This window comes from Mauremys reevesii, linkage group 3, assembly GCF_016161935.1.
Source record: "Mauremys reevesii isolate NIE-2019 linkage group 3, ASM1616193v1, whole genome shotgun sequence".
Taxonomy (NCBI): Eukaryota; Metazoa; Chordata; order Testudines; family Geoemydidae; genus Mauremys; species Mauremys reevesii.
Genome location: NC_052625.1, coordinates 35,697,020 through 35,722,726, shown reverse-complemented (window position 1 = coordinate 35,722,726; position 25,707 = coordinate 35,697,020). Strand labels below are relative to the sequence as shown.

Here is a 25,707-nt window from a genome sequence, read left to right as displayed (position 1 = left end):
TTTTTTAAAAAAACAGAAGTTTTACTTGCCAGCCATTCCCAACACTGCATGTTTACTGCACAAAAGGTCACTTTTGCAACATACAGTCATTTTCTCAGTTGTTTGACATAATGAAGGATGGCTACTTCCAGCCAATTAATTCCTATTTTAACAAGATGGACTACCTCAGTGTGTGAAAAAGCCACCAACTGTCTCCTTTGCCAGTGTGACTGACATCTGCTGGTACCAATCAAGTTAACTTTTCTTTGTCAAACCACAATCCTGTTCTGTCCAGGTTTTCATTTTTAAGGAAGGTACAACTCATCAGCCCCTGAGAATAGGATAGAGTGATTCCTCAAACAAAGGCCCAGCAAATGAGCTAAATCAGCGGTTCTCAAACTGTGGGCCGGGACCTCAAAGTGGGTCGCGACTCCATTTTAATGATTTCATCGGAGCTGGCTTAGATTTGCTGGGGCTCGGGGCTGAAGCCCAAGCCCCGCCGCCCAGGGCCAAAACCGAAGCCCGAGGGCGGCTGGGCTCGGGTTACAGGCCCCCTGACTGGGGCTGAAAAAGCCCTTGGGCTTTGGCTTTGATCCCTTCCTCACCCAGGACAGTGGGGCTCAGGCTTTGGCTCCCCCACCTGGGGCAGTGGGAATCAGACAGACTCAAGCTTCAATCCCCTCTCCTGGGGTTGTGTAGTAATTTTTGTTGTCAGAAGGGGGTCACGGTGCAAAGAAATTTGAGAACCCCTGATCTAAATTGAACTTAGTAGTAGTACCAACAATAAAATTGCTAGCACACCCACACACTCACTTCAGAGGTCTAGAAGAGGGAACATCAAAAATGTAGCAATTTCTGCCTCCATACACCTGCCCATATAGATGGTGAACAACCTTTGCTGTAGGTAATCACCTAGTTCTACTCATTTTCCACCATGCTCAGCCCAGCCATAGCAGAATGATAACTCACATTCTTCTAACAATACCTTAACTAAGAGAGAGTGCAGAGGGGCAGTGACCATTTCAACAGATGGCGCTTCTCAAATCTAGCAGCTTCTTCCAGAGCATCTGCTAGTTTAGCACAGCCCATGATGGCCTTTAGTGACTTGCTCTTCTAATAGGGTGACCAGATGAGAGACATGAAATATCGTGACATGGTGGGAGCAGGAGGTCGCCGGCAGCAGAGCAAAAAAAGAGCTGCCGGGGCATAGGAAAAATTGGTGGGGGCTGAGCACCCACTGGCAGCTCCCCATCCCCGATGTTCGGTCGGGACGCAGGACAAACAAGTAAATATCGGAACAATCCCAATAAAATTGGGACATCTGGTCACCCTATCTTCTAAATCAACAAAAGGCGCATCTCTTTGGTAAACAGCTATGTATACTAGGAAGGGGTGGCAGCAGGCAATTAAATATCAAGATTTTCCAGTCATCTAATATGGCACAGGGAATGGGGGAAGAAAGAACAAAAAGGAGGAATTAGAGCAGCAAACATTTGGCAGCTAACTCCAGTCTATAATGCTATCACCCATTTCTGCTATTTAGTGACAATATGTGGTAAGAGTACAGGTATCCATATTCCACACACACATATTATGGCCCTTCATACATCACTTTCTCATGAATTTCTCCAATTCTCACAAACAGTAATGGCTCTCCTTCCTTCTTGTTCCCCTGAAAGATATATTTGTGTTCACCTATTAGCTGTAACACCACATTATTTATTCTTTTGGTTTGCTTTTCCAGGGACTGATTTAATCTTTTTGTCAAAATATTTCCAATCTTTCAGTGAAGAGTTAATTGACACTCCAGGGCAGAGAGCACCATTCAAGAGCTAGAATTAATAAGAATGTGAGAATTCTTCATTTGATTTTTATAGGATACCATTTTGTCAAAGCCTCCTTTGTTGGAGGGATCTTTTTGAAGTGTTTTATACCATATTGTTATAACGTGCTAAAGACATTTCTGTGTCATAAACAACCCAGTCCTGATTATACATCAGGCCCAACAGCAAGACAATTAAATTCAAAATGCTTTGAAGTTCTGGCAGAGAAGAAAAAAGGACTTCAGTATTCTGTTCTATAAGGAAATCAATAATTGCCTCAACTGGAAGTTAATTTGTAATATATGGATTTTTTACTCATGTTCAGTAATATACTCTCTTGCGTGTTATGTACAATGTTGTATTTATCCAGATCTCAACAATAATTTTAAAATTACATATAAAAATGGGTTTGTTTGATTTGTTTATGCTCATGAAAGTTTCAACAAGAAAGCCAAAAGAAAACAGATGAGTAAAGTCTTTTCAACTTCAAGAGACATGTTAGAAAGTATTTCTGCCTGTGCTGGAGGGCACAATCTGTAATAACTTTTTGCCTTCCCAATAATAATGACAGGCCCCATTATTAACAGGACAACTTGCTCTGCAGCAAGCATGCTTGGCTGATATAACACGCGCGTGCACACACACGCACACACACACAGACACACAGTCTAGCTAAAGTACTTTTACTCACAGAAAAGTAAGTAAATTTCTATACTCTTCTCCAAATTGAGTAAATTTATGGCCTTCCTGAGACAGAAAACTACTAATGTATACTGTTTTGATATTAATTGGAAGTATTCAAAATCTCAAACAATATACATACATATCATTCGGTTTGGATTACCAGCAAGTGCAACAATCAATCAATTTTAGTCACAAAAAAAACAACAAAAAATACACAGCATGACTCAAATGAAAAACAAGGTAGTTATATAAAGCATCATACTTCAAAGCTAAAAATTCTAAGAATGCCCTTTCCTTAACCAAAGCCTAGAAAACAGCTGTTGGTCAATGCTCACTATAAAAAAAAAAATCAAAGACCAATTTACAATGGATGTAAGATCACATTATATGTAATTAAAAAGTAGGCATATTGAACTGTGTTCAGCCCTCATTAAATTTTAATAAATCATAATCACTGTTTCCTGACCAAACAATGGTACAAATGAGGGGCCAAAGCCTGCAACCCCTTACTCATGCAAGCAAGCCTTATACATGCAAGTGAGGCCTATAGGACTACCCACATGGATAAGGATTATTCATGACAGTAAGATGCTGCAGGATCTGACTCCAGTAGAATTAATGCCTTACAAACACCAACGTCCACATAACAAAATGGCACTTTTCGCATACATTTTATTTCCTGACATAAGAAAAAAAACCAATAGCTTTAGGCAAGCTGAGGTGGGATGGCTAGCACTTCATGTGTTAACACAGTACTGATACTCTTTGAAATGCTGATCAACTTTACCACTGGGGTGAAGATGCTTATAAATATTAACTGTATTATATTTGCATGTGTCACCCAGAGGCACAATTTTTCCTGTTAAAAATGGAAACAGAACCTGTATGATTTTCCTCATGTGTCACTTTTTGATCACAGGGCATACAATGACCATGAAAATTATTCAAGAAGGAATAGAGTACAAGGCAGAGAGCCAAATACAAAATAGCATACTGTTAATTATGGTTACCAGTTTGGTTCAGGCAGATGCCCCAAATGCCAGAATAGACATTTCAAAAATCTAAAAGGTCATAATCACACTCAAAAGCATTTAAATAAGTAATTTTTTCTAAAAAACTGAGAAGAATTTTCTAATTATATGGATTTCACAGTAGGACTGTAAAATTGAACTGAAAATCTAATCTTTACAAGGAGAGACCTATCATACCACAAAAGGTAGATTTGCAGGAGTTCTCCCTATCACAGCTATTGTCATGGAATAGATGCAACTGCATTGAAAAATAACAAACTTTGTGTTTTGGTACTGCAAATGGACTTGTATATGGCATTATGAAAAAAAAGTTGAAAATATATATTATTATTTGCACTTTTCCACCCTTAAAGGTGTTCATAATATGTACTGTTGAAAAATGTTACTAAATAAACTATCCTGAGTTGCCATATTTTTTAATAAAATCAAAGTATATTCTATAGCTAGAAACATACACAACACGTATTCTAAGATTTTTAGAATACCAACAACTTTAAAAAAAAACACACACATTTGTGAAACTATTTTACCTTTTATTGTTACATGTAACTCCTAAGAAGATGCATGACTGTGAGAAATAAGGGGAAAAAATCATATTTTGACACTTTGTGTATATTCCGTGGACCAGATTCTCAATTTGCATAGATTGTTATAGCTCAGTTGAATTCAATGGAGCTATGTCAGTTTATCCCAGCTACAGATCCCACCAAGCATTTCTTCTCAAGTCATCTGGGACCCAATCCTGCAAATGTACTTTACCCAGGCACAGGACTCTTCTAAACAGTGCTTATTGCAGGATTAGGATCTTGGTCAGTTTCCTCTGGGTGAGTCTTTCACACAGCAAAAAGGGTGGGGGGGGGAATTAACATGAAAATATAACTGTAAAACCACACAAAAATGGTAGAGGAAGAACAATGGGGCAAGCCTACCTGAAACTACTTTTAACCCCTTGCATGAAACTGACCAGATTCAAGTTGATGTCTCTTTAAAGATCTGAGTGTATTCTCACACACATAACCAAAACCAAACATTTTCTTCTTTCAGTTGCTGACCTATCCACATTAACCTCACCATGATTGCAATGTGAAATATATATTTTACTCAATAAAACATTATTTCCTGAGAAACTTTCTAGTTCCTTTTATTTTGCAAGAAACAAAACTAAACTACTGGTCACAGGTGGGTGAAATTCAGGCATTTAGAATGGATGCAGTTAACCTAAAAATTGCTAACAGTGAGAGAGCGTCACAATACTTTCTGATCAAGAGTCAATCAATGAGAGCACTGGAGGCTGTAACTCTCAGATTTTGCACACTTCTAGCTGTGTGTGATACAGAACCCGGTATAAGCATAGAACTGTTTATGAAAGGCAGATTCATTAAATTCAGGACTGAAAACATGGATTTGGGCATAACCCGAGGACTGCTACTATAATGAGTGAGGTTCCCTCCCCGGTTTCTCAATGAAGCGGCTCCCCTTCACCCCATACTATTCCCTCACACTAAAACATGCCCCAGATGCCATCCGGCCCCAGAGGAGCTCCCGTGAAGGCAGAGGCCAAAGCACCTGCCTGGCCCTTGTGGTTGGCAAAGAAGCGGCTAAGCTGGCGGCGACCCAAGCGCGCGGAGGGCAACCCACACTCCATCCTGGCCACCACGCCGGCAGCTTTCGCTCCCTCCCATCCCCTCGCTGGCGCAGCTCCCCATGCCCACAGCCCCCCACCACGGCACAGGACACCCGGCTTCCACCCAGCCAAAAACTAACCATCCCCCGCGCCCGAAACGGAGAAGGCCGGGAGCCCCAGGTTTTATAGAGGTTGGTTCCTCCCGCGTGTTTCTGCCCGGCTAGGATTTTGAGCGGATTCGTGACTGTGCAAATGAGAACAGAGATCTCGGCAGGATCTTTGCCTGACAGCTGCTAAAGCAAAATATATATATAGTAGTAACACCCTGAAGTAAACCCCGCAGTCCCCTTTCAGCCCGCACCCGCATTCAGGCAGCACGTGGGACCTGAAGGAGACTCTTGCACTTGCTAAAGTCCACCCCGCGGGGCGGGACGGGGGGCCCGTCGCCCTCAAGGGCAGCTTTACAGCCCCGCCGCTGTGTGGCGTGCACGAGGGGGCGGGCCCCCCTGCCCCGGACTGTCCCCGGGAGTTGGATGCTACAGGCTCCGCCACTTACCCAAACTGCCGGCGAAACCGTCCATTTTGTGTCGGGAGAAGCTGGGGTCCGGGACCCCGGCGAAGCCGCTCGCGCTAGTGGAGACGGTGGGGGAGGCAGGTTCATTCACCCGCAGAGCCGCGGCGGCGAGAGGCGGCTGCGGCTCCGCGCCGGGCTCATGAGCCGCACGCGCGGGCTCCCGGGGATCCCCCAGGCTTCGCGGCTGCCCCAGCGCCCGCCGCTGCTGCTGCTGCTGCTCTCGCTCGCTCGCCGCTGCCCGGGCTCAGTCACAGCTCCGCGACCCAGCACCGCCGCGGCAGCTCCAGCTCCTCCTGCTGCTGTCAGTCCCGCCCAATAGCGCCCAGTGCTTTCGTGCTTCCGACTCCGCCTCAGCTGGCAGCCAGGGCTTCCCCTGAAGGCTGAGGAGCCCGCCGGGAGGGGAGCGGGCCGACCTGCCCTGCCGAGCCTGGGCGAGCGGCTGCTGTGCCCTGCAGGGCGTGAGCCCCAGCTGCCCTCGTCGCGACTGACTGGTGCAGGCCGCCCTCAGGACCTGCCTGGCTCTGTCTAAGCAGCACTGATACAGCTCATTGCCCCTAGGCACAGGTACACCTCGCCGTGTTTGTCCTAGAGCATTACCGTGGCTCAAGGCACTGGTGTAGCTCACTGTCTGGGCACTCGCTGCCTTGTCTTTGGAGCCCTGCTGACTCGGGAGCACCTGCTTTTTGATTTGCACGGTGCCCTACCCAGGTGAGGTGCTCTTTGCAGAAACCTGGTGCTGAAGAGCTTATAACAAACAACGTTCTGACAAGGACCAGGCAAAGGGGGAGGGGGGAGAAGGATGCCTCAGGAGACATCACCCCTTTTTATTCACTTTATTGCCTGAATCGTTATTAATTATTGCTGAGGATATATGAGTTGCTATGTTTCAACATAAGGTAGACATCTCATTGTGTCTGGTACTGGTGTCTTCATGTACCTCGTCTCTATTCACTTCAGTGAGTCTATGCAGAATGCTGACTCTTAGGCACATCATCTTGAGGCACTTATGCATCTCCTTGTATCTTTGCACCCATGAACATATCCACTTATGGTAAAAACGAGGAGTCCTTGTGGCACCCGAAACTAATAAATCACATTCTGTGCTTTGGCCTTTCTAATTTTGTCCCTATATGCTTGTGGTGTTTTTTGTGTTGGCATGTATAGTCAATGCCAGCCAGGTCATCTGTGGTGATGTGATGGAGTCTCCTAGCCAACCAAAGATGGTAGAAAGAGTTAATTGTGGATGTTGCTATATGGGAAGTTAGTGTCAGTGAGGAATCAGAAAGTACTCCTAGAACAGCAGGTTGAGATGACTAATCATCAACGTGTACACAAAGGAGACTGTAAAGGTGGCTGCAAACTGTTCAGAGTGCTTTCTTCTGCACACCAGCACATCAGCATCACTCCTGTCTTTCTCAAGTTCATCTTCAGCCAGCTGCTATTCATCTGTGAACTGATTTTGTGCAAGCACTGGGCCATCGATCTTGGTGGTGGTAGTATGGTCATATGTGATTGAAAGATAAATAAAGCTGTAGCTGTGTGTGTCATCTGCATATTGCTGGCACTTAAGACCATGTCACCTTGCCACTTCACCTGGTGCTGCACATAGGTGTTGAATAGGACTGGAGAGAAAATTGATCCTTGTGGGACTCCACAAGTGTGGAATCTAGTGGCAGAGGTGCTCTTTTTAGGTTCACCCCCCCCCCCAGGAAGAATTTAAACTACTGAGTGAATTCCCCTTGGCATCTGCCACCTCTCTTAGGTGAGAGAGCAGTGTCAACAATATCAAATTCTGCACAGAGGTCCAAGAGGATGAAAATAGATGTCTGCCCACCATCCACTGACAGCCAGAGATAATCCATCAGTGCCACAAAAGCTGTTTCCATCCCATTCCTCATCTGAATCCAGATTGTACTGGATTTAGAATATCAGCTTCAATTAAATGAGTCCTTGGGCTACTTCTCTATTAGCTTATTCAGGAATGAAAGGCTTGATACTGGCCAGCAATTAGCCCTAGTACAGCAGCACATGCAGCAGGTAAGCAACCCTGTGGGGGTGAGGGAGTTGAATATGAGATCCAGCCAGCAGGAACAGCTACACAAGTAGATTCAAACATTCCTGCCCACTGGTGATATCATCAGGCTTTCAAAATCAAATTTGATATTGTAGACTCAAGCCATTTATCCATCTCAAATGTAAGCCCTCCACTCATGCCAGATTCAGACATACCCCTGAATTTGTCTTCAAGGAATTTAGCTTCATAACTGGTTGTACCAGACTTTGTTACCACCAGCAAAATATTGTGGTATAATTTCCCCTTGCTTGTCATTAAATGGACTTCTTCATCATCCAGACTATGCCAAATCCATAATGAAAGAAGCTTTACAATAGAACCTCAGAGTTACAGACACCTCGGGAATGGAGGTTGTTTGTAACTCTGAAATGTTCATAACTGAACAAGACGTTATGGACTTCAGCCATGGGGTTTTGGGGCTGCAGCTGCAGGATGGGAGGGTGTCAGGGCTGGGGGAGAAGGGCTTCTGACCCTTGGGACACCAGAGGTCCGGGCGGGCAGGAGGGGCCTCAAGGCTTCTGCCCCGCAGGAGCACCGAGGCTCAGGGCTTTAGACCTGCAGGCTGCAGGCTCAGGGCTTCAGCCCAGCAGCTCTGTTCCTGGTTTCAGCCTCAAGGAGAACACCAGCGCTCAGGGCTCCCCACAGCTCTGCTTCAGCTGGGGGGGGGCACGTCAGGGTTCAGGGCTTTAGCTACAGGGGGAGTGCCCCAAGCTCCAGCACCCACCCACCCCTTGCCCCCCACAGGGCTCAAGCAAGGAACAGAGCCACAGGGCTGAAGCCCCAGTGTCCTTCCTCCCCTCGCTCCCGCCTCCCCCACCCCACAGGACTGAAGCTGGGAACGGAGCCGTGGGGCTGAATCCCCAAGCCCAAGCACTCCCCACAATCCCCATTTTACTGATGGGAAACTAAAGTACGGACATACTAAGTTGTACGCCCAGGGTCACAGAGGAAGTCTGTTGTAGAACCATGAGCTAGATCTTAGTTTTAGGCCGCTTTCTTAATACACAAGGTGACCATACTATTGAGACAGTAGGAAAACCCACATTCTCCATTTTCTTTTCTTTTTTTACTATGGCAAAATAGTAATAAGAACTATTTTAGAAAGTAATCAAACAATAAAACTATGCCAAAAATAAAATTAAGGAATTGAACTAAATTCACAAAAGCAAGAAAATCCAGACTCAAAACATCAAATTCATCCTCAGCTTGGCCTGTTGTACATTTAAGAATTTCTGAAGAGAAAATATTATATGTCTTGCAGTGCCTAGACAGAATATGATGAGTTCCAGCCTTTATATCATTGCTTTTGTTCAGTGCATTTAAGTCAAATCCTAAATCTGATTTGAATTTAGTGTGTTTTTGTGGCGTAGACAGCCAACATCATTGTGGTACAAATATACAACACACAGACCCAGACTTTTTGGAAAGAAATATATATTTCTTCAACTCTTTTACGTGACTTTCAAGTAGTGAATAAGTTATGATTAAAGAATAAAGGAACTTTTGTTTTAGTAGTAAATTTCAGACACACACAGACAGTGTATGTAAGAACTCCATAACCTGCTGGGCGATAAAGAGCCCTACTATTTCAGGTTCAGACTATAAAGAGCACTTGAATTCCTCCAACCTTTGGAATATATTACATATAACAGAAAAATTCAGTTGTTTATGGACATTGTTTTGAATTGTTTGACTTGTTCAGTTTCTTAGTTGACAATCTTTGTTACAACTAGTGTGCTTTAGCTTTCCGAAGATTTAACCGATGCATTGAATCTTGTTTTATTCTGGATGTTGGTAAATTTTGAATACGTAAATATCAGTTTCCAAATCAGGTGGATGCTCATGGTTTTACTGTAAAGATAGATTGTTAACAGAACATATAAAACTATTCTGCCCTATGATGCCCTCTGATTCAAGGGTCTAATGCTAATTGTTGGGGTAGGTTACACTCCAGCTACTGGAATAAGAGATAACAGTTATGTCTGGGAAATCCAAACTCTTGCCTCCAAAAGATTAATTCACTTTGAGACAGAAGCCTCACTCACTATGGGTCTGATCCTGAAAGGGGCTCAGCTTCCACTATTCCCATTCACTTCAAGGGCTCATCTCCTGCCAGGGTGATGCCATGTGTTGGTTTAGTATAAAGACTAAATTGCACAGATGAAATCAATGAACAAAACTGTGGGGCAGATCCTCAAATGTTGTAAACCCATTGACTTCAATGGAGCTATGCTGATTTACACTAGAAGGGATCTGGCCATACATGTGGAGTTTCATCTTACTAGAAGAAGTTTGTGGAAAGTTTGAACCACAGAAGATCACCACTGAAGTATACAGTGGAGGCTATATACATTCCAAGAATTTTTATTCTGCCCTTGAAGGAAATAGGCTATTTCTCTTATTGCTTCATTTCTCTGGCATGTTCTCTTTTAGACTATACGTTTTCAAACAATATTTCTTTGTGAGTAATAATTTCTTTGTGTGTTTTTTTAATCAACGTAGTTTGGAAACCTTCAGCTTGGGAATTGTTTATGACTTCTAGGTAGCTTGAATGTAAAATATTTTTAAACTAATTTTTCCACTAAGGAAACATGAAAATGGTTAACAGTTTTAAATTAAATAGCTCAAGTCCTTCAATGTGAGGTTGGGGGTCTGAATCTTTGAGACATTTAATGTTATAAATTAGGATTAAAAAAGAGGTCTGCTTCCCACAGAACTCATATCCTATTACTTACGAGGGTATTCAGTTTCTTCAGTAAATCTGAAGCAAACTAAAAATGTCTGAAAGAACTTTGACTATCCCAGTATTGTTCTAGGGTGTCTGTCTAGGGGGGAAATAATTTAATATCCATCCATAGATGGTTTAAATTACTCCTTCTGTCATTATGGAGGATTTTCTCTTCATCTCCATTACAGAGACTTTTGATGGTTCCTTTGGGGGTTGGGTTTTTCCTCTCCATAGAAGAAACAGAAGGTTCAGTCCCCAAAAGCACCTGAGGTCAGGGCCATCTATTTGGAAGACCTAACCCTATCAAATTCCATTGGAGTTTTGCCTTTGACTTCAGTGGGGCCAAGATTTCACCTGATGAGTTAATTTTACTTCCCATCATTTACTCTTAACTCCTGAAAAATGATAATTGATAGGCTAATCTCCAGCTAATCTGGAGCTAAGTGACAATATCATTTTTACTTATGCACATAACTGGAGTTTGAATAATAGAAGGTTTTCAAAGTGGAAGAATACTGAATTTGTTAAATGTAATGATGAAGAAGCAGGTTTACTCTCATAGATTCTGATCAGGGCACCTGGTGCTACTGTAATATAAATATTAAATAATAATATTCAGGATATTGAAGGAAGAACCGCAGTCTCACATCTGTGCATGTCTAATATTTATGGAACCTAGTCACAACAGAGGAACGTTCCATTTATATTGCAAAATATAAAAACAAGGCAGTGTGTCACACTGTTTCTTTAGAATGTATTAAAGAGGATATTTGATCCTTTGAAGCAGTAATCCATTTAAACATTTTGAATTAACAATACTCAACATCATGCTTCTATTGCATTTTTATTTAAGTGAATTGGCAATAAAATGTACATATTAAATGGTTTCTCACAGTGTTCCAGTAGTAAGCTCTCAAGGGGAAAAAATAAAAATCCCTTTAGGTTCTCTTGAAATAGTCTGTGTCACATCAATGTAAACATTGAAACTCCATGGGGTAAACAGCTTCTAATGGCTTTTTGGTCTCTCTCTCTTTTGTAAAAAGTAGCAACAGAATTGTCTTATAAAGTGAAAAGACCAACATATTTACAGAAATGCTAGAATCAAGGTTTTAAGTGGCCAAATTCTGCTCTGAATGGGCTCAGTGGAGGTGCATGGAGCAAGCCCGTTTAGAGCAGTGCAATTCCATTGCCGCCTTCTGTGAGGATGTAAAAGATATTAATGATTAATTATTATTTATTAATTCTATTATCATAGTGCCAAGGAGTCCCAGTCATGGACCTCATTGCACTAGGCCCTGTACAAACAGAACAAAAACGTGAGCAGATGTCTGACCTAGGGAATTATGTATTAACTTAGCTTTAATATTCACTCCTTTCTCAGCACATCATTACTTATTCATCAGTAAGCTAATTTTACAAATTAAAATTGAAATTTGTTGCAAAACTCAGATCCCCATCTGTGCTTGAATAACCATTTTTAATAGGATGAGTGGAAAGGACAAACATTTAAAACTTAGCTTTAAGGCCTAATTTTTCAAAAGTGACTGTTGCTTTTGGAGGTCTTAAATTTGGGGGGATGCGAGGCCCAACTTGAAACACTTTGATTTTCAGGAAGTGCTGAGCACCCACTCTCTGAAAATTAGGTCCCTTTAAGGCAGTGGCTCTCAATCAGGTGTACACGTACCCCTGGGGGTACACAGAGGTCTTCTAGGGAGTATATCACCTCATCTAGATATTTGCCTAGTTTAACAACAGGTTACATAAAAAGCGCTAGTGAAGTCAGTACAAACTAAAATTTCATGCAATGACTTGTTTATACTTCTCTGCATACTATACACTTAGGGTGACCAGATAGCAAGTGTGAAAAATCGGGACGGGGTGGGGGTAATAGGCATCTATGTAAGAAAAAGCCCCGAATATCGGAACTGTCCCTATAAAATCATGACATCTGGTCACCCTATATACATTGAAATGCAAGTACAATGTTTATATTCCTAACAATTTATTTTATAATTATAAGGTAAAAATGAGAAAGTAAGCAATTTTTTCTGTAACAGTGTGCTATGACACTTTTTTGTATTTTAGTCTGATTTTGTAAGCAAGTAGTTTTTAAATGAGGTGAAACTTGGGGTACACAAGACAAATCAGACTCCTGAAAGGGGTACAGTAGTCTGGAAAGATTGAGAGTCACTGCTTAAGGTGTCAGGTAGGTTGGGCACCAAAATCTGAGGTACTGCAGTCACTAGTCACTTTTGAAAATTTAAGCCTAAATGTTTCTTTTTCTGTGACATTTCTTAAATGTACAGTTTTGTTCATGTGTAGGACTTATAAAAAATCAAGTTAGTTTAAGTTTTATTTCTTATTTTCACAGTAGTCAATTTGTAAAACAACAACAACATCAGGAAAACTTCAGTGCTGAAATAAGAAAAAAATATCTCACACATACACGCAGCAGTGTTAATTAACCCAACCATGCTTTTATAGGAACATTTTTGTGAAGCCATTTTGAAATTACTCTTGACTACATATTTGCAAGCATTGAAAAAAATACCAGCACAAATGGGATAATGATAAATAGAGCAGGTCAAAATTTTAACATTGCCAACATTTTATAAAATGGGAAACATTTAAATTATGTTTTCAGGCAAAAACATTTCCCATTGTTTGGCTATTTGTAGTTAAGTGTTTTTTAGTTGTGATAACATTTTTAATTTAATTTTTTTCTTCAAAAACTTGGAAATTAAAAAAAAATCACAGACCCCCCCTGCCTTTTTTTTCAACCAGCTGCAATGATAAGTGGTCTGTGTTGTCATACAAGAGACCCGGCTTTGGATTTGCTTGGCCTGAATTAGTGCATCCTTGGTGAAATTCACCCCCAGCGGAAAGGACATACAAAAGCTCCATACACTATGTAAACCTCCTATTAAGAGCTTAGGTAGGGAATAAGAAATACATGGGACCTTGTGCCAATGTTTTAAACTGAGGTGAATGTCACCCTTTACTTTTAGGGAAAAATGTGCCTTACCTTGTCCTATAATAAGTAGCTCCTCTGTCCAAATAAGGAGCAGCATTAATGAGCCTCAGCCCTCCTTAACCAAAAAACAGCGCTGCGATGAAGGGACCTAATGGTAAAAGTTTAATACAAAGAATTGTGGTTATAATGGGGATATAGGGAACCCTTTGCCTTTGGGGTCAAACTGAGAGTAGCCCAGCATTTAAATGTGGGTCCAATGTCCAGAAAAAAACTAGCTTGTGCAGCTTTTCATAGTCCACAGAGAGCTGTCTCAGTGAAAAACAGACTGAGCGTTCTTTAGGAATCCTTTGAAGGGATGTTAATCAACAAAATTTTGCCATGAAAAAAGACTATGTGTTATTGACTTCTACTGCCACAACAATTATTCTACTATTTACCCAGGAATTAATCAGAAAAGTAGTTGAACTGAATTTATCAGAGGGGTAGCCGTATTAGTCTGGATCTGTAAAAAGTAACAAAGAGTCCTGTGGCACCTTATAGACTACTGACGTATTGGAGCATAAACTTTCGTGGGTGAATACCCACGTCTGACAAAGGGTATTCACCCACAAAAGCTTATGCTCCAATACATCTGTTAGTCTATAAGGTGCCACAGAACTGAATTTTAATTATCTATCAATATATCTAATACATTTATAATATTATGCATACAAATACATACTCACATATATCTCCACAGAGAAGCTCTGTTCATGCTATTACTCTACTTGAACCATTTGTCAGTGAGAGGAAGTGCCTGACGTGTTGCACTGCTATTTGGTCTCTTGCTGTAAAATGTTGATTTTAAAACAGGCTGGGAGCCCACAGTTGACTCTGGAATAAAAATGAACAGGCATGTGTTTTAGCAGTTTTTTCTTTTGTCATGTTGTTGTGCGCAGTTTAAGAAATCCTTCATAGTCTTTATGTCATATAAGCCAATGAATTTAAGCTGTCTCTTAAGTCTGCCCTCTTCCTTCTGACAGCCTCGGGATTTTTCTAGGTTCCATCCCTCTTTTCCCGTGCTCTGACCACCATCACTTTGTCTTGTCAACTGATAGGATGGCAGGTGAGTAACATTTCCTTTCAGAACTGATAATGGTAGCTGCAGGATTCAGGGAGCAGTGCAACTATGATCCGCCATCTCAAGGACTGGTAACATCTGCAGCAAGTTCACAGATGAAAACCATTGGCAGGAAAATGAAATCTAAAAAAGACTAACTACAACAAAGAAAAATTTCTTCCAGCTCTCTATCGGGATGGAAGTGTGCTGCTTCAGAGCATCTGGTACTGTCAATTTCTAAATGAAAGACTGATTTGGGTTCCAAGCACCTGATAAATCTGCCTATGTATCTGTGCACTCAGATGGGGCAATTTAGATATGAATTAGTTTCAGATGAGCCATGCCAGATAAACCAAACAAATCTGCTTTCATACATAATAATAATATAATACAGGGTCACCAACATCCTTGCTAAAAAAAATTAAAATGTGGTTGAATATTATTAGGCAGAAATGCATTAAGGTGTAAAAACAATTGCTATTGAGCAATACTTGGAAATTTTGATCACTAGCACAACATATTAATTAATTATTCTTCTAAGTCTGATGTATTTGCAAAAGTATTTCTGAGCGTAACAAACACAAAGTTAGGGCTCAGTTCTACTTTACACAAGTAATGCAGGATTGTGCATTTAGACCTTACTCTTTACTAAGCTGTTCTCCCAAACAAAGAACATAACTAACTGCTTACTACAGTAATAGAGACTTCTTTTGAAACTTGTAGACCTAGGCAAGAAGGTTTCTATCAATATATTGGACACATTTATGATGAAAAAGCTGACATGCAGATTTGTATGCCATTATTGCATTTACAAGGATAACAGGCAGATCAATGCAGAAATGATTTTAGCATTGACTGTAACGTACAATGTGATATCTGGATACATCTTTGCTGAATTAAAACCATTAAAAACATCAAAACCAATCAAGGAAATAAATATAGGGGATAGATTCTAATCAGTTTCTTATTGCACATCCAAAACATACGAGTCAGAGATCGTTTAATGTGTACTGTTTTGATTAGGAATTCTAAAACTGAATGGCCCCACACTCATTTATAACATCTTTCACTGTAAACACTACAGTTTGGGAACATTTATAGAGGTATTTTGGCCCCCAAAGGAGCTTAACAGTTGCCACTATGCAACACATCATGGCCACTCATGATGACATTCATGGTAGGCAGCCTTTTCTTCTTCAAGCGCCAATTTAGTAAAGATCTAAGAACATGTTTAAGTTCCATTGCTTTCAGTTGAACTGAGCATATGCTTAAGTGTTTTTCTGAACTGTGATCCCAAAGCATAGGCTCCAGCAGAGCTAAAGAAGGTTAGTTATATAGGGCCTACACAGAGGGGAAGGTAAGCCGGTCCGGTCCAGAACAGCATAATGGTAAGAGCTGGTACACAGACAACCATACTGGCGGTGGCCAGGAGCCACAGCGATTTAAAGGGCCTGGAACTCCAGCCCTTTAAATCACAGATGGAGCCCCAAGGTAGCAGAGGAAGCGGTCGGGAGCCCTGGGGTTCCAGCAGCAATTTAAAGGGCCCCAGGGCTCTGGCCCTTTAAATCACAGCTGGAGCCCCGAGGTAGCAGCAGCAGTGGCCGGGAGCCCCAGGACTCCAGCGGCAATTTAAAGGGCCCCGGGGCTCTGGCCCTTTAAATCACAACTGGAGCCCTGAAGTAGCAGTGATGGCCAGGAGCCCCGGGCCCTTTAAATTGCCGTCAGGCCATGCTGAAGGGCTGGCTGAGGGAGTGTGGCCCCTTCTGCCCGAGGCCCCATCCCTTCCGGTTGAGGCCCTGCCCCCACCTTGCTCAGGACCCCGGCCTCCCTGCGTACCAGTAAGCCACTTAAGTTACTTTTACCCTTGGTCCTACAGCACACACATCAATAGTCCTGGTCCTTTCCAGTAAAGGATAGTGAAACATAAGCATATTAAGTATCAGAGGGGTAGCCGTGTTAGTCTGGTTCTGTAAAAGCAGCAAAGAATCCTGTGGCACCTTATAGACTAACAGACGTTTTGCAGCATGAGCTTTCGTGGGTGAATGCCCACTTCGTCGGATGTGCAATAAGAAACTGATTAGAACTGATTAGAAGAGATGCCTCTTGCATCCGACGAAGTGGGCATTCACCCACGAAAGCTCATGCTGCAAAACGTCTGTTAGTCTATAAGGTGCCACAGGATTCTTTGCTGCATAAGCATATTAGACAATTTATGATGGTACTGTCTTAAGGACGGAGTATGTACTTAGGTTGAATGAGCTCACTATGAAAGAGATTTACCTGTGAATGAGGGATTAGTTAATACAGCACATTTGTTTTAATTTCCATTACATACCCCACATTTACAAATTATAGTTCCTGATTAATGACATCAGGAATTGAACTTTGGCTCTTAAAGCACCAGACAAATGCTGTGTAGTAGACACATTTACATTCCATTTATGCAAGTCTTCCAATTAAAATTTACTCATAGAAAGGTACAGGATACACCAGAATGAATACATTATTTCACCCATTAATCAATGTACTTTGCTTTTCTGCAAAAATGACCAACCCTTCACTGTACCCCAGGAGGGAGCACATGTCAAAAAACTGGCAGAATCAGCAGAAGTAAAGAAGAATTTTCCAAAGTAAATAAGTAAATTTACATTTCTTAAATATAACAGCGTGTGAGTCAGAGTTATGCCTTGAATTCTGATTACTTAATTCAATGAAAAAATAAATAAGGGCCTGATTCTGTGAAGTACTGAATGCCCTTGACTCCCAAGAATGTCAATGAGAGTGTCATGATCCACAGATCTTGAACCTGAAGCTGTGGGGTTCCCAGTTGACTATTACCTCCCTGCTCCTACCGCACATCTGACTAACCAGATGGACTATGAAACCTGAAGCTACATCAGGGATCCCTCCCCTGGGTCCTGACTAGAGGAACACCAGGACTTCTGATTGGTCAGGGCATCCTATTTAAAGCCAAAGAGAGGCACAGGAAATTGTCTGGACCTCTATGGGGCTATTACATTGGACCCTACCTTCTTTCCTGACTCCTAAGTCCAGCTTCCCTGCCTTGTTTCTGATCCTTGCCTCTGGTCTCCAACTCCAGCTCAGATCCTTGGCTTGAGTCCCTGATTCTAGCTCCGTCTCTGACGCATGGCTTGACTCCCTAACTCCGTTTCTGGCTCTAACCACTAGACTTGGCTGCCTATGTCTTGGTCCCGACAGCGAGCATCTCACAGAACTGAGCCCTAAAAGTCAATACTTATGTCACATGGCACCTTCTCATCACTAAATTTCCTCATGAAAACAGCAGATGGCAGCATGAGAGACGCTGCATGAGCAATTAATCACTTCATCAGTGCCTTTGCTTTTCTGAGTGGGCTTTGGATCACCAAAGTGCTTATTTGTTCATATGGAACTATTAGTTGTATCACAGAAGCACCTAGGAGCCCTAATCAAGGACCCTGACCCCATTGTGCTAGGCACTGTACAAATGTAGAACCAAAAAGATAGGTGCCCATTCTTTTTCTTGGTATAAGCATGCCTGTTCATGGATGAGATTCCTTTTTGGAATGAAAGGTTCATCAGGCTTTTTAAGAATGGACGATGTCAGTTATTGTTAGCTCCTGCAAAGTCAAAAGATATACAGATAGCTTCACTCCATGCTGAATACTTTAAAGACCTGCCCTGTACTTCATTGTTGTGTGTTGCATTTCAGAATCGGGTGCAGCACTCGTTCCACTCAGGCCATTCCTTTGGCTTATCAAACTTAAAGTCACGTGGAGGGCTGAGTTTTAGTATTTTCTTTCCTTGTTTATGCTTATTTGAAATAAGTCAGATTTGGATACAACGTCATTTTAAGCCATGGCTCTCAATAGAAGGTGGGGCAGAGCTGCACCACCTCTAAAGGAGCGTGGGCAGGAGACTTTTCCCTCCAGGGAATAGCAGAGGAAATTTAAGTGTGTGGGAGCCAGTTACAGTTCTCCACTTGTGAAGCCCCAACAAGCTAGAGCAGCTTGGGAGCTGCCCCAAACTCTGCCAGCTGGTAAGGACTTCCTAGCTTTCTTTCCCCTCCAGCACACTCCCTACTCCAGGGGCAATCCGTGTGGTAGGGTGACCAGATAGCAAGTGTGAAAAATCGGGATGGGGTGGAGGGTATTAGGAGCCCATATAAAAAAAGCCCCAAATATTGGAACTGTCCCTATAAAATCGGGACATCTGGTCACCCTACCGTGTGGGTAGGTGGGGGACATAGGAGCTATTTATACTTTGCTATACCTGATGGGGAGATGCAGCTGGTTTCCACCACTTTATGATGCCAGAGCACATAAAAGCAGTGGCCAGGATCTGACTTTGAATCTTCCTTGAATCTCCCAGCATGTCAGTGAAATCAATTAACAAAGGGGTAACCTGAGTATAGGAAGATCTTATCCATGATAAATAATTTGGCCTCCTGAGCTCTGAGGAGACTGTAACACTAAAAGCTCAGTGGGACAAGCAGGGAGAACCAGCATGCAGTATATGAGCTCAGCCATGAATGAGATATACAAATAATAGAATAATTTAAAAGGCCTTCCAAATTCCTAGCTGCTGCAGAGATGTGAGTTGGACAGTGTAACAAACTCTTACAACTGCAGAACTTCTAGACTAGAACTAATAAAATGATACAACAGGAACAAAAATTTTGTGGAAATCGTCTTGTTAATGAAGGGCTTGATGTTGGAGGTGCTGAGCAGCCTGGCTGAAATGGGCCCAATGTTTTTGTAATCCATTATTCATATGGCTATCTTTTTCCTGGTAATGACCACTCTCTACGTCCCCTGGCTCTCTCTTCTTCTTTCTTTCTTTCTTTTTGGCCAAATTTTATACAAGGGGCATTGCTGCAAAGTAGCTTTATGCCACTTGGGAATACCCTGAAGCAGTTAGGAAGTAGAATCTTCAGCTGCCTGCTTAAAGCTGCTTTACATCCATTTTTGCAGCCCGAGCAATGTATAGGGGGTCATATCATGGACCAAGATCTCGCCCCAAAGACTGGTTACTGGACCATCACTTTGCACAGATATTTACACTGTACAAAGTGAGTACAACATGCTACCGTCTCAGTCTTTTACACCCATTTGACACTCACTTAGCTTTGGTGTAAAAATGACTTCACAAAGTGCAAGGCAGTAATGAATGAGGCCCAGAGTTTGCACATCTCAAGCTCCAAAGAAAGTGTATCAAGCCCAAAAGTATATAATGGTCCTTCAATTTTGCTAACATACTTGCTTTTTCATTATTGTTAATTTTCTTCTTTTACAAATCATATTCCATTTTTTCCTAATGCAAAATCTTAAGTAGGAGAGTCAATGAAACCACTCTTTTGTACAAAAGTAAGCATATTTTTAGTGCACTGTGACTAGGGAATATGAATAAAATGTACCTAAAGAGTTACTGCATTGAATTTTCATAAGAACTCTCATTGCTGGCAATTTTCTGTATCAATTTCCCCAGTTATTTAAATGATTTCAGTCTATTTTTTAGCTGAAATAGATGAGGGGCCATTTACATGATTTAGGAGCAAATTCACATTCTCCTTTTTGTATTCCTACTGCAGTGCTCATAAGATGATTGCAAGCATAGTTATCCTCTTTCAAGTTAATTTCTGCAGAAGAACTTGAATCCCCCCCGGAATGCATGTGGTGAGCAGGGAAAATCTATCAGCAATGAAGTCCCTAATCAAAAAGGGTGCCTAGTAGTTTCAAGACTGGATTCTGGCCTTGATTGATTTTTGTGGTGACTTTTGTTTGGTTTTTTTGTGCTTATTCCAGAAAATACAAAGATCAAAGAAAATAAGAAGTCATGTTTGATTGGCTCTGCTCTGGTCAAAATCTAGATTTGTATCTTCTAATGTAACTAACATTTTACAGATGGCTTGCTTCATGTTAAAATTAGAGATGCATGTAGATTGAATTATCTAAGGATTAGAACCAGCTGCAGATAGTTCAAAACTCACTTTTAGTAGATACTCTATCCAATAAGTATCCACATTCTTAAATGTGGACTCTCGTTATCTGAAATTACAGCAAATGCCTCATTCAAAAAATCATTTTATAATCTCCCTTAGTCTCTGATCCTGAATGGTGCTGAGCACCCTCAACTCCCATTGATTTAAAAGAAGTCAAATACTATGAGGATATTCAGGATGAGGATGTAAATTCATAGAAGATGGGCCTTATCTGTTGGGAAACAAAATGCACCCCCATAATAATGTACAGACAAAGAATCAAGCCTAATGAATTTAGATCAGTGAATCTGCAATCAGAATCTGGCCCACAATCTGTAGTAGACACAACAGACAATGCAACTGACTTTACATAGGCTTGCACCGTGTGGAGTCAATTACACCTGACTGAAGTAGGTGTGAAATGCTACCATTCAGACTTAGTAGTGTTTTATACCCACTCTGCACAAGTATCAATGATTACATAAGATGCAGAGTAAAATTAGGCTGAAGCAAGTAAACATTTTCTATACTGGCAAATCTAATGCAAATTATTTACTCCAGCCAGTCCTATGTATGAGAAATCTTTCAGTGGTGTCTCAAGAAACAAAGCTTTACAGAAGAACACTATCACAACTCTGAAACAGGAGCACTTACTTTTGAGATCATTGACTAAATTTCTTCCTATTAAATATATTTAAAAAATCTTTAAAACAACTAAAAAAGAACTCCTTAAATGTATAAAAATTGTACAAATTCACCCTTTTCTCCTACTTAATTTTAAAATGCATGCATGTAACAATTTCAATACATTATTTTAACTAGATATAAAAGGAACATTTCTTCATAGGTTGACTAATAACTAGTTTTTTCTGGTAGTGGGATTTAGTTTTGTAGGGCCCATTTGTTAGGGCCCTACAAATCATTGTGAAAATGGGACGATGAAATCCACACTGGCACTCTCAAAGTATTCTGATACTGGTGTCTGCTTGTGCTGGAATGACTCCAGATGCTGTATGTAATGAAAATCATTTGCTGCGACATTCTGAATTCTTTTGCCAAGTTAATCTCTTTTTGGGTATATTTTCTTAGATTTAAAATATATATTTTTTGCAGTATTTTAGCAGGAACAGTTTACTTTTCATGGCTGCTCTCCCCAGCTTTTTAAATGTGTTATTCTCAATAGGCAAAGTTTAGACTTGCTAGGAAGTGGCCCTTTATATATTTTTATTAAGTTCAGCACATATTTCCCTATTTTGTTCTGCAGCAAGCCATTTATGGGAAAGTAAAATGCCTTCTTTGAGCATGGTTTTCCCATAAGCTTGGAGTCCCTTGATAGAAGACATTGATGCTTTTGAGAAATAAAAGCGATCTTGAATAAAGAGCCATGTCAACTATTAATTGCTTGTACATAACATTGTGACCCTTGCCCTGACAGCTAACTGATCGTTTGCTTTGTGTATTATTATATTTTCTAATGAGAGGAAACAAAAAGGATTTCTTTGATATTTTCTATATAAAGCAGTGCTGTGTTAAGACAAACAGCTAGATCCATTTGTGGTGTAAATCAGCATTGCTCCATTGACTTCAGTGAAGCTACTCTGATACTCACCAGCCAAGGATCTGGCCTTTAATATGTTTTTATTGATTGCCTCCTCAGCGGTTAGTAATAATGAGTGCATCCTGACTAGCTGCAGCCGAGTTCAGTGAAAATCATTATTCAGCTCTCAGGAGGGCTTTTTTCCCCCTAGGCATCTTACTTTATCTCCTCTCCTGAATGTTAGTTCAAAAGGGAAAAGCTACCCCTTAGAAATTCTTGGCCACAGTGGAAGAGATTTGGAAGACATTCAGGGCCCAATTTTTAAAAGCAGCCTGCAATTTTGAAAGCACAACTATTTGCACATACCAAGCCCCACAGTTCTGCATGCTAACAACTTTGCCATTTGTGAATCAGGCGCCTAGTATATATTAATCATTAAGGTTAAGATTTTGTCAGGGGTATTTTTAGTAAAAGTCAGGGATAGCTCATGGGCAATAAACAAAAATTCATGGAAGCCTGCAACCTGTCCCCGGCTTTTACTAAAAATACCCTTGGGGTCGGGGGGAGGGACAAACAGAGCACTGCCAGGGCTTGTAACTGCTCCAGTCCCACTGCTACTCCTGTGGCAGAGGCTGACCACCACTCCTTCAGCCCCAGAGGGGCTAACCTAGCCTAGCCTAGCCTTGGCTGCTGCTCTGGCAGGCTGGGATCCTCTGCTTTGCAGCCCTGCCCCAGAAGAAATCACAGAGGTCCCAGAAAGTCACAGAATCTGTGACCTCTGAGACAGAATCATATCCTTATTAATACCACTGTGCTAGGCACTGTACAAACACAGTAGTACAAACACAGATGGTCCCTGCCCGAGGAGCTTACAATCTAAACAGACAAACTAGGCTGGGGAGGGGGTACAATGCACAACTGGAGTAAACAACGGGATGGGAGAAAATGTCACATTACTTCCATATTTTTGTGGGTTTTGGGGTGGGGGTTACTTAGGAGGGGATCACCTAAATGGAAAGAAAACAGATAGGAAGGGGGTGAGAGGCACAGGCAGGGCAGATGAGGGTAAGAGGGACAGGCATGGAATGAATCTAAGGTGAGGAGGATGTGGGGGAGGGAGAAGGCTGGAGCAAACACCCAATCACCACAGGGTGGAGAAAGTCCAGTCAGAATGGTAGAAAGTTCTCTCAGTGTTCAAAGGTCCTTGCTTTGGTTGCTCCTCCCTCTAGTGGCTAGAGTGTCTGCAGTTTTTCCCCAAGGCAAAACCAAGGCAGTAGAGGACGGGGAAGCATCACCTGGGTCCTAGTGCCCCAAGAGTGGGGTGTCTCTCTTACACAGTTCTGGGTGCAGCAGGGCACTAGGAGGAGGAAATGCCCCAGCCCATAGTTTACCCCCTCCAGGCCAATGGGGGCTGCGGGAAGGGCGGCCAGCCCATCCCTCGGCCCGCACTGCTTCTCGCAGCCCCCATTGGCCTGAAGCGGCGAACTGCGGCCAGTGGGAGCCGTGATCAGCCAAACCTGTGGACATGGCCAGTAAACAAACCGGCCCAGACCTCCAGGGGCTTTTCCTGAACAAGCAGAGGCCTGACTTTGAGAAGCACTGATCTAATGGACAGGACTCTGAACTCGGAGGCAGGAAACCTGGATTCTCTTTCTGTCTCTGCCACAAACCACTGTGTGACCTCGAGCAAATCTCGTCACCATTCTGTGCCTGTTTCCCTTCCCACACTTCATCTGTAAATTCTTCAGTGCAAGGATTGTCTTATGCCATCCATAGGGTCTAGCACAGTGGGGCTCCATTTGCTACTATTATACACATAATAGCATTGTACAGGTTTCAAACCATATGAACAGCTGAGTAATAGTTAATAACATCCAAGTGCAGCCTGATTTACCAATTTAATTTTAAATGTAGATATACATCAAATATCGAGATCTGTTCATATTCTAGACTTTAAAAAAGCAAATAGAATTTAGAAAATAGGCTTTGAGATTCACTTTTCCACTGTTACCTCAGTCAATTATTGTGTTTCTAGGGTCCAGATTTTATAGGGACAGTCCCAATATTTGGGGCTTTTTCTTATATAGGTGCCTATTACTCCCCATACCCTGTCCCAATTTTTCTGCTGTGATCTGTTCAGTAATAGAATATAGGCATAGAGTAGAAATTACAAAATTAAAAAAAATACCAAAAAATGTAACAACAAAGTATTTCAAAATCAGCTCTTCCTTCACTTACCTGCCAAGTTCTGAATTCTGTATTCCTGGTGTTGTGTGCGGGAAGCAGGCGATGAGCATGGGTTCATCTCTGTAATACAAACCACATTTGTTCTCACTTCAGTGTCAAGAGTCAGCACTTCTAATTCAAATAACTGCAATAATAAAATGAAAGATAAGACAAGTCTTCTGTGGCTCAATTGCAAATTTGGATCTAAAGTGGGGCATACCATTTAGCAATTCTGAGAAGCCAGGAAGTTCAAAAAATTAGCTATTTCTGTTTGAGGAGAGAAAATAAGTTTGGAACAGACACCGGATTAATAATAAGGTTGCATCCATAATTGATTATTTAGTTATATATATAGACAGATTTTCAATAATGGGTCTCTAAAATCAGTGGGAGCTGGCATGTGTTCAGCATTGTTGAAAAGTCACATGTCTAATTATGGACTTAGGCTCCTAACTTTAGGCATCAATTTTTGAAAATCTTGGCCACAGTCCCTAAAAGTTTGGTTGGCACTTTCACAGAACATAGGATCCTGTCCTGGTGAGCTTTCACTTTGGGGCTCTGCTACTGCAAGCTGCTCCACACAGGTGGAACCCCTCTGCTTACACAGAGTCCAATTGACTAAAACAGGGGTCTAGGACTGGGGGGAGGGTATGTTTGGTCATAACACCATCCATAAAATCATAAGAGAGCAAGAGAGAATCAGATGGAGGTCATAGAATCATGGAATCAGAGACTTTAAGGTCAAAAGGAACCATTATGATCGTCTAGTCTGACCTCCTGCACAACGCAGGCCACAGAATCTCACCCACCCACTCCTGTATCAAACCCCTAACTTATGTCTGAGCTACTGAAGTCCTCAAATCATGGTTTAAAGACTTCAAAGTGCAGAGAATCCTCCAGCAAGTGACCCGTGCCCCACGCTGGAGAGGAAGGCAAAAAACCCCCAGGGCCTCTGCCAATCTGCCCTGGAGGAAAATTCCTTCCCGACCCCAAATATGGCAATCAGCTAAAAAACCCTGAGGTCAGAAGGTGGCTGAGGGTTGAGAGATGATAGAGAGAAAGAGGAAAGGCAAGGTTGCAATGTACCCTGTGTTATAATGGCAGGAGCACTATTAGCTGCTCCATCAGCTCTATAACCAGCACTGTGTGCTTATGCAGGCAGCAGTGGGAGTAAAGTGAGAGCAGTGGGAAGATGAAAGGAACCATTAGGCTGTGTACAGCTAGCAGTGAGTGATAAGAGCAGCAGAGGAATGGGAAATGTTAGATACTGACTGGGATTATAAATTCCAATGGGTTCCAGACAAAGTGTTATTATGGTGTGATTTTTTTAAAGAAAGATTTTTAATGAAACAATGTAACAAAAGACCAGTTTCC

At 41.8% G+C, this 25,707-nt stretch overlaps 1 protein-coding gene across 1 annotated transcript in view; it reads right to left on the bottom strand.

The window, feature by feature from the left end:
- The window catches only part of EML4 (EMAP like 4), a 262,705-nt gene extending 256,286 nt beyond the window's left edge, over positions 1–6,419 (bottom strand). The window contains exon 1 of the mRNA XM_039529317.1: positions 5,698–6,419. Within this exon, the coding sequence (XP_039385251.1) occupies positions 5,698–5,722 (25 nt within the window). The 5' untranslated portion in view covers positions 5,723–6,419. The remainder of the gene's footprint in view (positions 1–5,697) is intronic.
- Between the last annotated feature and the right edge of the window lie 19,288 nt (positions 6,420–25,707).